We start from the raw sequence: 16,276 nt of genomic DNA on the forward strand, positions 1-16,276 counted from the left end.
CCTCAGAAAGGCACAACACTGGGCAGAATGAAGTGTAAAAACACCTACTGCTGCTAAATTATGACTCCCTCCTTTGTGATTGTATAAGCAAATCGTATGACTGATGATTTGGACGACATCTTTCCAGCCACCTTGGTGACGTGTGTTGTCTTCCTTTGTGCATGAATGTGAGGGGAGTGGCTACAGCGTTAAAAACTTTCAAACTGCATGGTTATTGGTTGCGATTGAAGGAGGGATTTTTATAACCTGACCCCGCCAGATGGGGCGGTATTGAGTTCACAAATTCACAATTGTGAAACAAATGTGAAGCAACTTACATCCATCTGGCAGCGTCGGGTTAGGATCTTTACACCCAATCACAGTAAAAAAAAAATATACACAGGCAAGTAGTGATGTCACTGCAGTTGTGGTCTCGGCTGGTCTTGAAATAAAATCCCGAGTCCGCCTTAACGAGACCGAGACAAGACCAAGACCGATGGAGACGAGACCGAGACCATCAAAATGCGGTCTTGAGATCGGTCTCGAGACCAAGACTGGTCTTGAGTACTCCACTCCAACACTACTGCTAACTTATAAATGTGTGGTAAAAGGAAAATGTGCTGTAGGAAACTTTCGATAGTTTCTTCTGTTTATGTAACATGAGACATGCAGCTACTGAGCTAGATTATTTAGCAGTGCGTTTATACAATACAGTATGTGACATAGTTTTGATACCCTCTTGTGCCAATGATAGCTGTCTTTCTGGGAAAGCAGAGAATCCTTAGTCGGGTACAAAGTGATCATTCAAAATATATTACAATATTGCATGCGTGTCTTATTAGTTATGTTTTGCACTCATTTAAATTAAAACTGGATATTTTCTTTTGTGTGTGTATTTTGAACCGAGTTTAATAAACAAGAGTTTTTAATGGAAAAAAAAGCTTTATTTGAAAGTACAAAAACAGACACAGCAGACCTATTTATAGGAATAATTTACCTTATTTTCAATCAGTACAGAAACAAATACAGATTTTATTTGTACATGAGGGTAGTTCATTGAGAAAACGTGTAAATAAATGAATGTAAATAAAATAATTTAGATGTAAATAAAATTACACAAATCAATGAAATAAATATAAAATATATACGAGCAGAGTAATGACAAGTTGTGAAGGGTACATATTCAGTTTTGTCCTCATTAACAGTCTCCATTGGCTGTAAGCTATTCATTGTGCCTCAATATGTTGGCATGAGACTAAAACATTTCTCTTTAAAGTCCATCATATAATTTAACAGATACAAACTATATGTACTATACTATATGTATATGTAGATATGGAACTGACATTCAGTCAGTATAGGGTGTAGGGTTGCCAAATTCCGTAAATATTCAAAGTTGGAAACTTTCCATGGGAATTAACTGGAAATGTTGCGGTAATTTATGCTACTCTGAAAAAAAATAAATGTTTATATTATGCCTGTATGACAAGTTAGTTACAGTTCAGTATAAATTACCCAAAAATGTCTAGTTTATTCCGGTTAATTCCTATGGAAAGTTTCTAACTTTTAATATTGGGAACATGCAAAACATTTCCAAAATTCCCAAGCTTCCCATGGAAAATTTCCACCCCTTTGCAACCCTAACACAGAGTCATAACTGGTCTGTATACTTTGACTGGATTTAATGGCAAATCTGTTCCATCTACAATAGTACGACTGACTTTCTGCACATGGCGAATGGTTAATAGCTTTTAGGACTGGCAAAGCTTGTTTCTGAAAGCTTACACAAATACATGTTTTCAGGAAGAGATCACCTTTAAGGCCTAATATAGGATACATACAACAAAACAATGAATACCCACTATATATACGAACAACCCAATTTCTATACACTTGCATTGTTATTGTCCATAAGAAAATATAAAATAGCCAATAGTATCTTAAACATTTTCACTACAGCGTCCTATAGACAAACATCAGTCATTATGTGGGATCATAGTTATTCAAGGCCTGATTTACTAACACTAAACACCAAGACCAGGGACAATATTCACCTCTATATGATGCTCCCTTAAAAACAATTTGATAAACTTCGTTCTGCTTACGTTTATTTCACCGAAAAGAGGCCGGGAGAAACCATCTATTACATCTGGCACAGACAAATCTTTTGCAGATCATTCTTAAGATGGACTAACCTCATGTTTGATAGCATGAATGGACCTTTACCAGGTCAGGACGGAAGATAAACAGAGTACGTAATTCACCTGGAGTGAGGTTTGTCTATGCCATGGCATGGTACAGAAATGTGTATTCTTACATTGGTGTATGATTTGAATATTACATTATTTTACTTTAAAGATTAGCTGCTAAAAAGCGTTCACCTCAGATCCAAATGCCATATCGTAATAAGTGCTAAAAGACGAAGATGCCTCATTTTACAGCATTTTGTTGTGAGACTTTACCACAAGAGGACACTATAATGCTTGGGAAAGTTTGTCAGGAGAAAGAATGGTATATAACTTAGTGTGCTGAGAAATGGATTCTCTTGTAAACGACTTGTAAAATAGATTTGTAGATTCCTCTGCCTTGATCTACACTCAGGCTTAGTACAGTCCTTAAACATAATCAGTAAAAAGGTCTGGGTGGACAGTCTTTAGCAGCTTTGGAAGGTTTTTTTTTCAGGTAAGGTTTCTGAGCTGTTACAAAAGCGTTACCGTCATCATAATTTCACACTACTAAATCAAGCCTTTCCATCATGGTGAAATTGGCATCTTGACTTTAGGAGAGAGAGAGAGAAAAAACATATCAAGTATGTCTATATTTGAATCCACAACACTTAATCTTTATCTGTATTACTAGAATAACTGACTTGACATGCAGGTTAGTGCTCCATTATCAGAGCGGTTACTGATGTTACTCTAATTCTAAGTGAAATGTTCTAATGAACACTTCCACTACTAGAGTAACACAAAAGGCCGCAGCCTGACTGGCATCAAAACCGCACTTTCCCCCTGAATAATCTCCTAGCGCAACATTAGGCTAATAACTACAATTTTTAAACCTGATCACATCAGTCCAATGTGCTCTTGTATGGAAATTGTTTTAAATATTTATACAAGTATGTAGAATTCCATGGTGTAAAGAAATATTTGGCATATATTTCGGCAAAAAAAACCTTGAAACGTGTGATCAAGGTAAATTATGAACATCACTTTGAATTGCTTTGCATAGATATTTGACCGGCAACATTTGATTGATATTGTCTTTTTTCCAATGGTCCTATGAGTTGTAAAAGGTAAAAGACAGATGACACACACTGTTAGCACGTGTGGGTCCAACAGGGTGTAGTGGCAGACAGACTGTCATTTCCCGCCATATAAACAGTTAATCTAATGCCATTTGCTGACTATTTGGGGTAAGGCAGAGATGATCCAGTTGCAGCCTGTATACTGTCTAACACTGAAAGTCCAACGTGTGGATTAGGCAAATGGTATGTCCTGCAAATAACTATTTGTGGGATATAAATAAAATTAAAATGAAAAACAAAGAGAACACGTACGAGAACAGTTTTCTCATGGCAAATGTCTATAAACTAGCTTGCTGAGAAAGGTCAGCATCAAAATAATTAGACTTCAAAGAATGATTACATGATCACACCACTCCCGGGATAGTAAAAGACATAAATATAGAAAAATATGTTATATATTTATATATATATATATATAGAAAACTAAATATCAGGAGGAAAACATGGGATGTATGAACATATAAACCAAGTGAAAATACAACATGAGAATAAGAGCACAGCATTGCCCCCTGCTTAAAAATCACAGCAGGTCATACAGCAGCAAAGTCCCCCATAGTGTTCTTTGCAGCTATGGAACAGGGGAGGAACAGTCATGTCCTCTTCGCCAAGAGAAGATCCTGACGTGAGCGATCTCTATCGACTTCACTTCAAATTAGGAATGGATCCTAGGTAACGCGACGACTTGATTTCAAGTGAATTTCAGATTTCAATTTAAATATTGTAAAAAGAAAATGGACAAGTGCCAGACGTTTACTGCTTTCCGTCGTCGTGACACCTCTGTGTCTAGAGATGGGCATCAGGAGCTCTCTTGCAGAAGAGTGTGTCAAAAAGCAAAGGGTGTCTAGCTACTGTTTCAGAGTGACCAACACCGGCAGCAGCACATTCTCGTGACCCAGCAGTAGGAATGATTTGTATTTGGACGGAGTTTCTCGGCGTAAAGTGGCGAGGGAGGCAGTGGAGAGTTTTCTCTTGTCTTCTCTCGCATTAAAACTGAAAACAGAGCCTCAGGTCCAAGTCTGTAATATACAGGAAGTACGTTGAATTGCGTTTCATTAGTGAGGACCCTTCTCATTATCGCTATATCCAATATGGATTACCTACCATAAAATGGCATTGTTAGAAGGAAAAGAGGCAAAAGTTCACCAAGTAAGTGCTAGAATCTGTTAGAATCTCATAAAATAGATCATCCTTAGTTATAATTTGGCTTGACCTTCTGCAAAAAAGTGGTCAGACCACACAAAAGTCACAACTGAATCACTTCAGAAATGCAAGAATAGCATCTGTCTGTGATATTTCCCTGTGAATCTACTGTATGTTTATTTCAGTAACTCCTCTTTTATACTGCCTTTACAGTTTTGTAGTAAGTGCTACTTAACGATGGCCATTGGGAACTGTTAAATCTTCCCAAAGCCAAGCAAATATCCATCAGGCTCCTGATGATGGCCTGTGGAAATGACATCAGTGAAAAGTCACTTGCAGCAACTTCCAAACAGCTTCCTGTGTGTTTGACCAGCTTGTAAAATTGCAGCACAAGTTGGTGAACTGCAAGGACAGCAAGTATATGATGCATCAGTCTAATAAGCCACATCATAAATGGGAGTCAATATTGCTCCGGTAAGGCCTGCACACATCAGCCTGATTGTGGAGCTTTGCTGAACTTCTCACACACAAATGTGCGATGCAACAGCAAAACTCCACAATTAGGCCAGAATCAGCTGATGTCGGCAAGCCTTTGCTGGTGTCTATTGATCTCCCATTTCTGTAGCATTACTTTCTGATTGCTAAACAAACGAGCATATCTGGCCTGACGGACCCGCTGCCCGTGGAGCCCTTCAGCTAAACGTGGGTCACTTATCAACCGCATAGTGGCTCTTAAGAGATTTCCCACCAGCCTCAAAACTGGAAAAATTATTTCTTAATGTTTTGAAGAAGAAAAAAAACTGTATGTGAGTATTTAGATAATATATATTTTACAAAGATCACTCAGATCCTTTAAGGCAACAGATTCAATGGCTCAATTTACACTGAGACACTGGTAAATATGTTCTTTTACAGACAGAAAAAAAAAAAGTTTTGGCTTCGGCTTTACAAATAGCTTTACTGTCACATGCGTACTACTTAAATCTGATGTTCCATATATGCAAAAAAGCATAAAGCATCAGAGCCGTCTTAGTCCAGTGCTGCCATAGCAGGGCATGTCAAATACTCTTTCACACTGGAGTAAACGCAAATCTCTGCTATCAGTCATGGAGGTAGGGTCAGAGAAGCCCACTGCCCTGCCGGTGCTGGGTGGGGTTGGGGGGGGGGGGGGGGTTGCACAGTGCACAGACAATGTAGATTGTGTAAAGAAAGAAGGAGAGAGAGACAGAGAGAGAGAGAGAGAGAGAGACAGAGAGAGAGAGTGTAGTGAATGCAGCATAACATCACATAGAGCTCGCCACCCGGGACCGTCCCTCAGTCTTATTACCGAGCTTCCTCTCGGTACGGGACGGGCGGGTTTCTTTTTTCAAGGCTGGGTCGGAAAGGAACCGGTAAGGACCAGGCGGCAGACGGAGAGCCCAGTCCTGTGGGCACTAGGAGTGGGCGGAGAAGGGGCTGGGGCTGGGGTTGTGTTTGGCGGACTTGACGATGGTGATGACGCTGGTGGTGGCCACCTTGCCCGGGGCGAGGGGCCCGCGGGTGACCGTCCGGGCAAAGCACTGCAGGGCCTCGTACTTGGCGCGCAGGGCGTCGAGCTCCAGCCGCATGCTGGCATTCTCACGGGCCAGCTTGTCCACCTCGCGCTGCAGCTCCGTCTTCTGCCTCTCGAGCTCCTCCTTCTGGGTGACGCGCTTGATGCGACAGCTGGCGGCGTAGCCCCGGTTCTTCAGGGTGCGCCGCCGCTGCTTCAGCCGCACCACGTCCTCCTTGGTCAGGCCGCGCAGGTGCTGGTTGAGCTCCCGCACCGACATGGCCACCAGCTCGTCGTCGCTGAGCGCCGGGGCATTCTCACCCGCCTCCTTCTTGACCTGCAGGAAGGAGGAAAGGAGGGAAGAGTGTGGTGCCGATACATCAGCGACTTGACACTGAAACATTGCATTTGGAATTGGAGGGGGGAAATGGCATTGAAAAATAGGACATTGGCATTGAAAACAAAAATGTTACAGAAAAAAAACATTGGCAATGGAAAACTTTAACTGAAAATAATATTTACTCGAAACAAATAAATATTTGGTCACAAAATTATATATATATATATATATAATTATTATTATTATTAATTAATAATTATAATATTTATTTATTGGAATTGAAGAAAGGAAACCCCCAGTTCCAATAAATACAAGAAATGTTTTAAAATGCATTATTTTCTATCTCTCTCAATGCACTCTTTTTCAACTCAAAATAATACGATGGCAACTTCAACACTCTATCGGCTCCGTAGACGAGCAGCTCTGCCTCTGAGCGGTAATGACCTACGCGATAAGGACCTTCACTGGCTTCCCATGTCAGCACGCATCAAATTCAAGACACTGGTACTGGCCTATAGGGCAGTACACCAGACAGCTCCTCCGTACCTACAATCTATGGTCAGGTTCCTAACCTTGCAGGTCGCCTCGCCCCTCCATCACTACGTCCCTGGCGTCACAATGGTGGAACGAGCTCCCCCCTTCAGACAGGACGGCTGAATCACTGCCCATATTTCGGCGAAGAGTAAAAACACCTTCTCAGGCTCCACCTACGCCCATATTGAACTAACATCTTTCTACCTCTTCTCATTTTATATATATATATATATATATACTTATTACTTATATATAGTTACTTTTATATATATATATATATATATATATATATATATATATATATATAGTTACTTATTCCTTCTCAAACTACTTTCTACAAGTGCTACTCTATTCCTTCAAAAAGCTGTAGCTGTCATAGATTGTGTTGCATATTTGATTTCTCTACTGTTGACAAAGTGTGATGTTGTAACTTGTAAGTCGCTATGGATAAAAGCATCTGCCAAATGGCATCATGTAATGTAATGAAGTCAAATGAAGGCAAAATGCTCTTCAAACTTACCTTTAAAGCTTTGCTTGGTTTGAAATGAGTCGTCATTCCCTGCATGCAAACCACTGGCCCGTATCTCACAGAAGATACACTGAGAAGTGAAAAGAAAAAAATAACAATTACTTCACTGATTTATTGTGTTAACATGTAAACGTGTGTCACTGCCTATTTGCGGCATCTCCACACAGATGTAACCCTAGCCTAGAAATGGAATACACTGCTTTTCACCAAAGTATGAATACATTCTCTCAAAAGCAGTGGTTACAGCAGTATTATAACATCATACCGGTAACTGGTGTAAAATCGATAGCTAGCTAATTTAAAATGTACACAGAGAGTAACTTTTACTGTGTGCTGTGTTACTTAAAAAAGGTAGCCTACACTGCCAGGTGTGATCTTTTCCATGCAATTCTAAAAGGAGTCTTTACATTATTTTAATTTGAAAAAATATATAAACGACAAAATAAAGTGCAGTGCACAGAGTACTGCAAATGGCTCCACAATTGGCCAAATTATGATGCTATGATGAGAGCCTTCAAAATGTGTACTCTGTAATGCATGTGATTTAAAATGTAGCCAAGTACAATATCTCAAGCTAAAGGTAAAGAGTTACTTCCACCTTTGCTCTAAAGATACCACAACAACATTCCAGGGTTACGTCATGCGTCAGTCAGTATTTGTGTGTGTGATGTGTTAGTGCCTGAGCTGCCAGCAGAGGGCAGCACAACACCATTAGACGCTTGTACTGTTGAGTGTGTATATTTACTTGGTGGAGGAGGTCTTTGACAATGTAGTTCAATAGACCAAGCACAAGATTAGAAACAGGCCGCCTCTGTCTGTCCATATGATACAGCTTTGTGCTAAGCTCTCTGCCTGTGTCATTTTGCCGAGGCAGTTTTGAGCTGAGCCTGTCTCTGCTCGGCACACTGGCACATGCTTTGGGCACTGCTGTCATGGCCAAAAAAAGAGAGCGCTCCTTGTGCTGTGTGGCCCTATGAGAGGCGCACATCCCCACCCACCCAAAGGCTCCATTTCAGTCTGCGACTGCACTGTTCCATGCTAGACTGCTGCCATGGCAACGCCCTGCGAATGGGCGTGGGAGTGTAAGTCACATGGTCACCAAAAGGGTAAACAAGTCTCATTCATAAGCCCAACATAACCTATACACACAGCCAAAGGCATACTGTATACAATATACTCCACTTAGCTATGACCTTTACCCACCCCCCTTTACTTCCCTAAAACCCAATTTCTCACGTACTTGGTTCCTCTGGTCCGATGACTAAGCTTGTCAAAAGTATCAATAGTATCATTAAGTATCGATACAAAAGATTTGAAGCAGATACAATGCTTTCCCTTAATGAAAAATCAAACATACTGGTGATTTTTCCCTCCCTCCCTATCATTGGTGGGTATCTGTTGCTTCAACAAGTGAAAAGTGTTCTGATAGGCTGATGACTATAGAGCAGGGGTAATCTGCTGTGTAAGTGCAAAAAGTTTTTAATGAGTTTTATCTGGCCTAGATTATGGAGAAGCGTGCAACTGTCCATCCATCTGTCTTTGTTTATTTCTATGCCTTTTGATGTGTTGTCATCACCCCCCCCCCCATGCTAATAATATCGAGTATGGATATTTCCCTGAGTATCGCGGTATCACAGTTATAAATTCCAGTATCGTGACAAGCCTAGTCTGATGACTGTACAGAGAGCGAGCCAGCGCACACGGCTGTCCTCCTCATCACAGACATTTATCAGCCGCGGTAACCCAGGCCATCGCATAACATTTAGAGTTATGCTGAACTTTACAGGGCAGCCGATACGCATGTGGAAAATGCCTAAAGATAGAGTGTGACAGAGAAATAGTTTCCTGTACAGTCACTGATGTATTCTTGCTTTGAGACAATGTACTCTATCGATTCAGGCCTGTGTCTGGCTGCTGGGATCCTCTTACAGCGGGCTTTCCTGAGCCGCCGCATGCCCTTATTTAACTCTGCTGGTTATATTTAGCTCCACTGTGCTGACACACATTTCTGCCAGCTAAACAATTTAAGCTAGCATGCGATACGATAAGTGATAGCTCGGTAAGTGGGCAAATATTCTTTGCAGCCCGGTTAGCTGCCGCTTCCTTGGAACTTCGGAAGGAACCGCTCTGGGTGTGGCTATTCTTTTGGGGATGTTGTTAATAGATGTGCCTGTAGATTAGATCTCCACATATCACAGGGCTTTGCAATTGTTGGTGATGTGTGCAGTTGCTGAATGAACGTAATAGTGGGTTAAACATGAAAAACTATGCATCTGTCTGACCGAAAACATGAAATCATCACACTGGTGTAAACTCAATCTGTAGCAACACTGACAGTGCAGTCGCTGTGTATGTATTCATGGTGTTTTTGTCACAGGCAGATATGGGAGGGAGAAGGGAACCTCAGACAATCCTCACTTGGCAAATAAACAGATGAAGAAACCGATGAAACACAGAAGTAGCAACTAAACTGTTAAATAGAACCACATCAAGTCCTGCTTGGAAATTCACAACATCTGGTGCCGTCTTCTTAATTCATTTAGCAACATGTACAACAAAGAGTTGCATCATTGAGATGGTGGAGGCGTCACACAAGAACCAAAATACAAGATTCCTCGACAGCGACTTGGCCCAAACAGGCTAATTGAAGCGGTGTTGCGTCAGGGGGTCCCGGGGTAGATTCTTTGCAGAGATGATGGAAAAGTGGTGTGGGGGGGCCTCCCTCTCTCAATACAAGAGGGCCTCCGAGTTCAACCAAGAGAGGCCATGTTGTTTCCATGAAATTCTTTAAGCATGTGCTGGTGTTTTTGCAACTGGCCGAGGGATGAGGCTTCCAGATCAAGACGCCAAAGTGTCTTCAAAGAAGGATCGCTAAATACATCACACAGTCAAATCCCTTCTTTTATCATCTTGTCACGGAACACTGATGGGCACGTTTCACAAATGACCCTCGCTTTTGACTATACGCAAGAAAACAGTTTCTCCTATTCAGCTTTTCATAATGGTAAGAAAAGAAGTCTGGGAAAATACCTCAAAGAAAGGCCACAGATGGTGGATAAAGAATGGTTAACAGAACCGCATTCCTGAGTGAACACACATGTGTGCACGCACACACACACGCACACACACGCACACGCAGCACGCGCGCACACGCTGCACACACACACAGGTCTTCATTTGAGAGGGTATAATGCAGTCAGAATATGTCCTGCTATGCACCCGGCTATGGGGGTGGAGTTCAGACAATCCCACTTGTAAAAGCACTGCTGCCAAATTCTTCACATGTCTGGAATTCAGAAGTGTCTCACATCTTTCACTTGCCCAAACAAATCAACATGTAGTGTGTGCACTGCACACACGGGGCCACCACCTTGCTTGCTGGGTGATACTCCAAAAGGAAAACGCTCTTTCACTTTGTTTTTCGTAAACATTGGCAACGCTTCACACCTTGAGTTGCTCTTGTCAACGATGACGAGCCATGGTCAAAACCAACGTTTAACTGTGTTTCTCACAACACTGTAATCACTAAATTATAACTCAACTGCATTATCACAACAGTTCAGATAACTGACAAGCGATCAAAAGAGACTAAAAGTGACTGATCTCTAAGCACCAGGCAGTGCACACACACTATTACATGGCCATGGGATGTGTGTTCCATCTGATGTGGGAGGCAGCATTTTCTCTGGTAGACCTGCTCCTTGGGTTTTGGATGTGCACCCTGCTTTGAAGAGAAACTGTCCCTTTCAAGACTATTTTTAAGAAGGGCAGAACCAAGCAAAGGCAGAACTCTGTGTTCAAACTTTGTAACTGCTCTGTAAAAAACAAATGTATGAAACATATTGACAAACTCCACATTTGAGCTCATGAAGTGAGACAAAACCAATTCAAATGTAAATGGGATTCCAGCCTGTTTTTGTATAGTCGGGCATCTGCTCAAGTTCAAGGCTATACTTCAGCTATGGCCGGTAACACTTTGGGGCCCAGCCTTCTCCCAAAATAAACAGCATATCAAAGACTCAGGTAGTCATGCTCCAGTGATAAATGCAGTGTCGGCTTGTCTGGCCTGTTTGTTTTTTCTTCGCTTTTTGTTTCGATTTGGAAACAGCCTGAGCAGGGAGCAGACGTGATTTGGGAACAGCCTGAGCAGGGAGCAGATGTGATTTGGGAACAGCCTGTGCAGGAAGCAGACATGATTTGGTAACAGCCTGAGCAGGGAGCAGACGTGATTTGGGAACAGCCTCTGCAGGGAGCAGACGTGATTTGGGAACAGCCCGATCAGGGAGCAGACGTGATTTGGGAACAGCCTGTGCAGGAAGCAGACGTGATTTGGAAACAGCCTGAGCAGGGAGCAGACGTGATTTGGGAACAGCCTGTGCAGGAAGCAGACGTGATTTGGGAACAGCCTGAGCAGGGAGCTGAGGTGATTTGGGAACAGCCTGAGCAGGGAGCAGACGTGATTTGGGAACAGCCTGAGCAGGGAGCAGACGTGATTTGGGAACAGCCTCTGCAGGAAGCAAACGTGATTTGGGAACAGCCCGATCAAGGAGCAGACGTGATTTGGGAACAGCCTGTGCAGGAAGCAGACGTGATTTGGGAACAGCCCGATCAGGGAGCAGACGTGATTTGGGAACAGCCTTTGCAGGGAGCAGATGTGATTTGGGAACAGCCTGAGCAGGGAGCAGACGTGATTTGGGAACAGCCTGAGCAGGGATGATTTGGGAACAGCCTGATCAGGGAGCAGACATGATTTGGGAACAGCCTGAGCAGGGAGCAGGGATGATTTGGGAACAGCCTGATCAGGGAGCAGACATGATTTGGGAACAGCCTGATCAGGGAGCAGGGATGATTTGGGAACACCCTGAGCAGGGAGCAGAGGTGATTTGGGAACACCCTGAGCAGGGAGCAGAGGTGATTTGGGAACAACCTGAGCAGGGAGCAGAGGTGATTTGGGAACAGCCTGAGCAGGGAGCAGACGTGTTACTGCCCCAGCCAGCTGCTACAGTAGGTTCCTCACTCTCTTCTTGTGTGTTTCTCAGGGAGGCGGAGAGACCTTGATACAGACTGGGGGCTCTCTGCTCTCTCTCTCTCCAGCGCAGCACATTTGGTGGGATATTATGTGAAGGAAATGGAGAGCATAGCTGAGCGGTGACTCATGCTGTTTACTGGTAAAAACGAGGGAATCACTCCCTCCCGATCTGACGTTTCCTGGAAAATCCCGTTGTTTCGCAGGGAGGAAGGAAAAGTACAGAACCTTGGAAATGGTTGGCATGACCACCGGAACTTTGATGCGGAAAGGGAGAGGCGCTCGCCTAGCATCTGAGCAAAACTATATTCTCCCAATCGGGGACACTGGGATTCAAAGGAATGTCAAGTATGCAAAAAACAAGGACATACCTGTCCCATTTTCACTACCTGGGGGCCAATCGTGTGTCAAGAAAAGGGGGAAATATGACTATGGTGCAAAAAAAAAACAGTTCTTGTATTACACATGACATCACCTCTCACATTTTCCAATAAGAAATACCAAAGGAGAGCACGGCTTGTTTATGTACGAGTCCAGTTGAAAATTCCATTATGAATCCAGTCCTGCCATCCAAACACTGAAGGCTGCATCCAGACTGTGTCGGTGGTAGGCTGCTTACTACCTGTGACATCATCGTGATGCAGCCAGACTGTGTCGGTGGTAGGCTGCTTACTACCTGTGACATCATCGTGATGCTACTATTGGTTTTGTTTATGTTTAGTTCCTCGAAATGGAAACAAGTTTCTCTTTTAAATTCACTGGCTGGAGCACAAGGAAGGACAGACAGGATGTGAGTGTGACAGACAGGATGTGACAGCAAAGCAACAATTTCAAATGTGCTTCAAGAGCATCACTTGTTTGTTTATATTGCTGCAACACTGCTACAGCTGCATAGCTGCAGTGGAATCTGAAAGTTCACATCAGCAAGTCCCACACATCAAGAATCAATTAGGAATTCTCAATAATTTAAATACTGAAAAATCCAACATTCTGGGCTTCGAGACAATAATATTCTCCAGTAGCCTCTGAGCAACACTGTTCCCTATTACAAGTGCGGAAAAATATGTATTTTCTCGCATATTATACGTTTGAATAACACGCTCCCACAGAAAATAAACAAACCAAAAAGTGCATGGAGGAAGAAGAAAACCCCTAGTCACTTTCCCTTTGAGACAGTCTTCTCATAGCCATGACCAGAATGTGGTGAAAGCTCTGGTTTGAGATCCAGGAATTGTGACAGAAAGGCAGGAAAGGGAAGCATGCAAACCACTGTGGGTGGCAGACCAAGCTATTTGTGGTGATGACGGTGTGTTTCTCCCTCATGCCTCAGACAGCATAGATGTCAGTGGGACACTTGAATGCACTGTACAGAAGCAGTCCTGAACAACACACAGCTATTCCTTCTAGCCTGTATAAAGTCTGCTTCCCATGTTCATCTGTGTATAAAAGCATTGCCTTTCAAAGTCAATCAATTCTCAACATCTTTTTCCAGTAAGAAGGGCAAAGCACATCATAGGGAACGTGTTCCCCCCCCGGCCGTGAGTCATAGCATCGCCAACCACAGCTATTTCACTTTCACAATACTCCCCCACAAAAACATTTGAAATGCTACATCACTTAAGTGCAGGTTTCCTCATCATTCACCGCTGACCGGCAAAATGAGGAACACTATCTGACCGATGCGATGCGTGTTGAGGGGGCAGATCTCCCCTATATGCCTCGTCATCGTCACACTATACTGAGTTTATGAAATGAGTCAGCCTGGACTCCCGCATTCCCATGAAGACATCATCATCATCATCATCATCATCATCACACTGCTGATTATACCACATGTTAGCCTCATGACAGAGTGCGGTGCACACGCTCCCACCGCCTCTCTAAAAGCATTTACTGTAGAAACAATGGTGATTCAAACAAACTCAGACAAAACTCCCTGGTCAACTAAGTGGAAAAGGGGTAGCGAAAGGCAAACATTTTCCATATATAAATAATCACAATGACCATAAAAGGTCATGAGTTCACTTCCAAGTAACTCATCCAGTGACGTGGTAAACATAAAGGGCAAACAATGACCTCCAATCAGTGATAATCAAACAAAAACAAAACAAAATTCCAATCACATTCTGACGAAAACAGTCATTTCAGCAGCTTCCCTATCCTGACCAAAGTGTGCTTCTCACTGTGATGTGTGAATTTATTCACGTTATAAAGAGATGTTCACTTAAAAAGGTGAGTTAACTCTATTTCACAACAGGTGAACCAAGTTCGACTTTGTTTACCCTCTCCACTACATCCCATGTCAAGCTTCAAAACAGGCTAATACAATACAAATACATAAGAAGTCCTAAATCTAGCAGGGCAGAAAGATATTCTAGCCACAGCGTTTTCTCTCTCCTCAATTTCCAAACTTCAGCAGTTAAAACTTCAAAGTTGTAACTGCTTTTATTGTCAAATCAGCACAAAAACAGCAACACTCGAACTTGGCTACAGCATTGAATGCCATAGTAGCCCAAAGTGTCTCTCAGTCCAGCCACTGTTACAGTGTAGCAGCATTGGTACTTGCAATGGCATAAAAGGCTACTTTGTACCTACTTCTTTGGGAACTAGAAAATCGTATTCGTATTGTTCTAGCTTGGGGTTACTTTTGGATACTTTGAAAGCATACATGGCCTTTTGTTGTCTAATGAAACAGCCTATAAAGCGTTGTTATCCCAGACATGTAGATGATGTTATTGTAGAAAGGTGTTGTTTGGTTATGGCTTGTTTCTTGTGTGCGGGGTGGTCTGACTTCAGACCGTGCCCTTTGTCCCACAAGTCTAAAATGCAGACCACGTGTTTCCAATGTCAAAAGTAGACCTATAGTTTGCGTTAACAGCCTATTAAATGTGCGCTTTCAAATAGGCTTCTAATTAAAGTTTTTGTATGATTATAGAATTTGTAGGCTATGAATAGCCTAGATGCCAATCAATATTTCACACTTTTTTTCTCTCCTCACCAAAACAACGTTAATTGAGTTCCAGTGTTCAAGGCTACTGTATGTTTGTTTTTTGTGTGTCTCTCTCTCTGTGCAGCATATAATTTATTTATTTTTACCTACAGGTGCTGGATGATATTTTAACTTTTCCAGCGCAAGGTGACTTTCTAAATATAATAATGTTCTCGGCTCATCTGATTCGATGTCCCGTTCACCCAGAAAGATTATTTGCGAAATTAGCCGGAGGGATGACGAGTTAAAAAACGGCATCTGTTTTTTAGTAGACAACAATTAGTTGTAAAATAGTTATTAAATGTTTTTCTAAATTTCGGCTCAATTTTCACGTCCGCGACTAGCGGAGCGCTATTCCACTTCTTTCTGGAATTATTAGATTACGCACATCCAACACGTGTCCACACAGCTAAAACAATATAATACAACAATTTAGATAAGCCAGGATCAAAGCATAATCCGACATATAGGCGTGTGGACATAAGCGCGTCTGCATGCGTAAATATGTCACTGTGAGAACTTGAGCAGTCGGGAGAGGAATGTCAAAACATTATTCCCAAAAAAACAACCTTACCTCTTGAACGCGGATCTCCGTTGCGGGAATGCGTGAAAACTTGTGGAGTAGATTTCTGATAGACGTTTGAAGTCAAACTTGACAAAAAGCGGTAAAAAACGTCCCGGTGGCGCACGAGCAGCAGTGTATCCCCGCGCGCACTAAATTAACTCCAAAACAACAACAATGTACCAACATTCCACACCACGCGCTGCTTCCGCAAGCACTCACGTCACCGCCTCCTCGTGACCGCCCCCTCCATTCATGAAAATAACTTTGTGCTGACGTCAGTCTGCGGAGGGGAGGGGGGCCGCGGGGAGGCCAGAAATAGAAGATAGTTCCAGCTGG

General features: G+C 42.6%; 1 protein-coding gene across 1 annotated transcript; it reads right to left on the bottom strand.

The window, feature by feature from the left end:
• Positions 1–5,859: 5,859 nt before the first annotated feature.
• On the bottom strand, positions 5,860–16,075 carry mafk (v-maf avian musculoaponeurotic fibrosarcoma oncogene homolog K; the record flags this gene model as incomplete). The annotated part of the gene is made up of 3 exons (XM_083648903.1): positions 15,950–16,075; positions 7,352–7,430; positions 5,860–6,294 (listed from the first exon to the last, which is right to left on the bottom strand). The coding sequence occupies exons 2-3, from the start codon at positions 7,394–7,396 to the stop codon at positions 5,860–5,862; spliced, it is 480 nt and encodes a 159-aa protein (XP_083505029.1). The 5' UTR covers positions 7,397–7,430; positions 15,950–16,075.
• Between the last annotated feature and the right edge of the window lie 201 nt (positions 16,076–16,276).

The sequence above is a fragment of the Poromitra crassiceps genome, assembly GCF_964638095.1.
Source record: "Poromitra crassiceps genome assembly, chromosome: 13".
In the NCBI taxonomy this organism is placed as follows: domain Eukaryota; kingdom Metazoa; phylum Chordata; class Actinopteri; order Beryciformes; family Melamphaidae; genus Poromitra; species Poromitra crassiceps.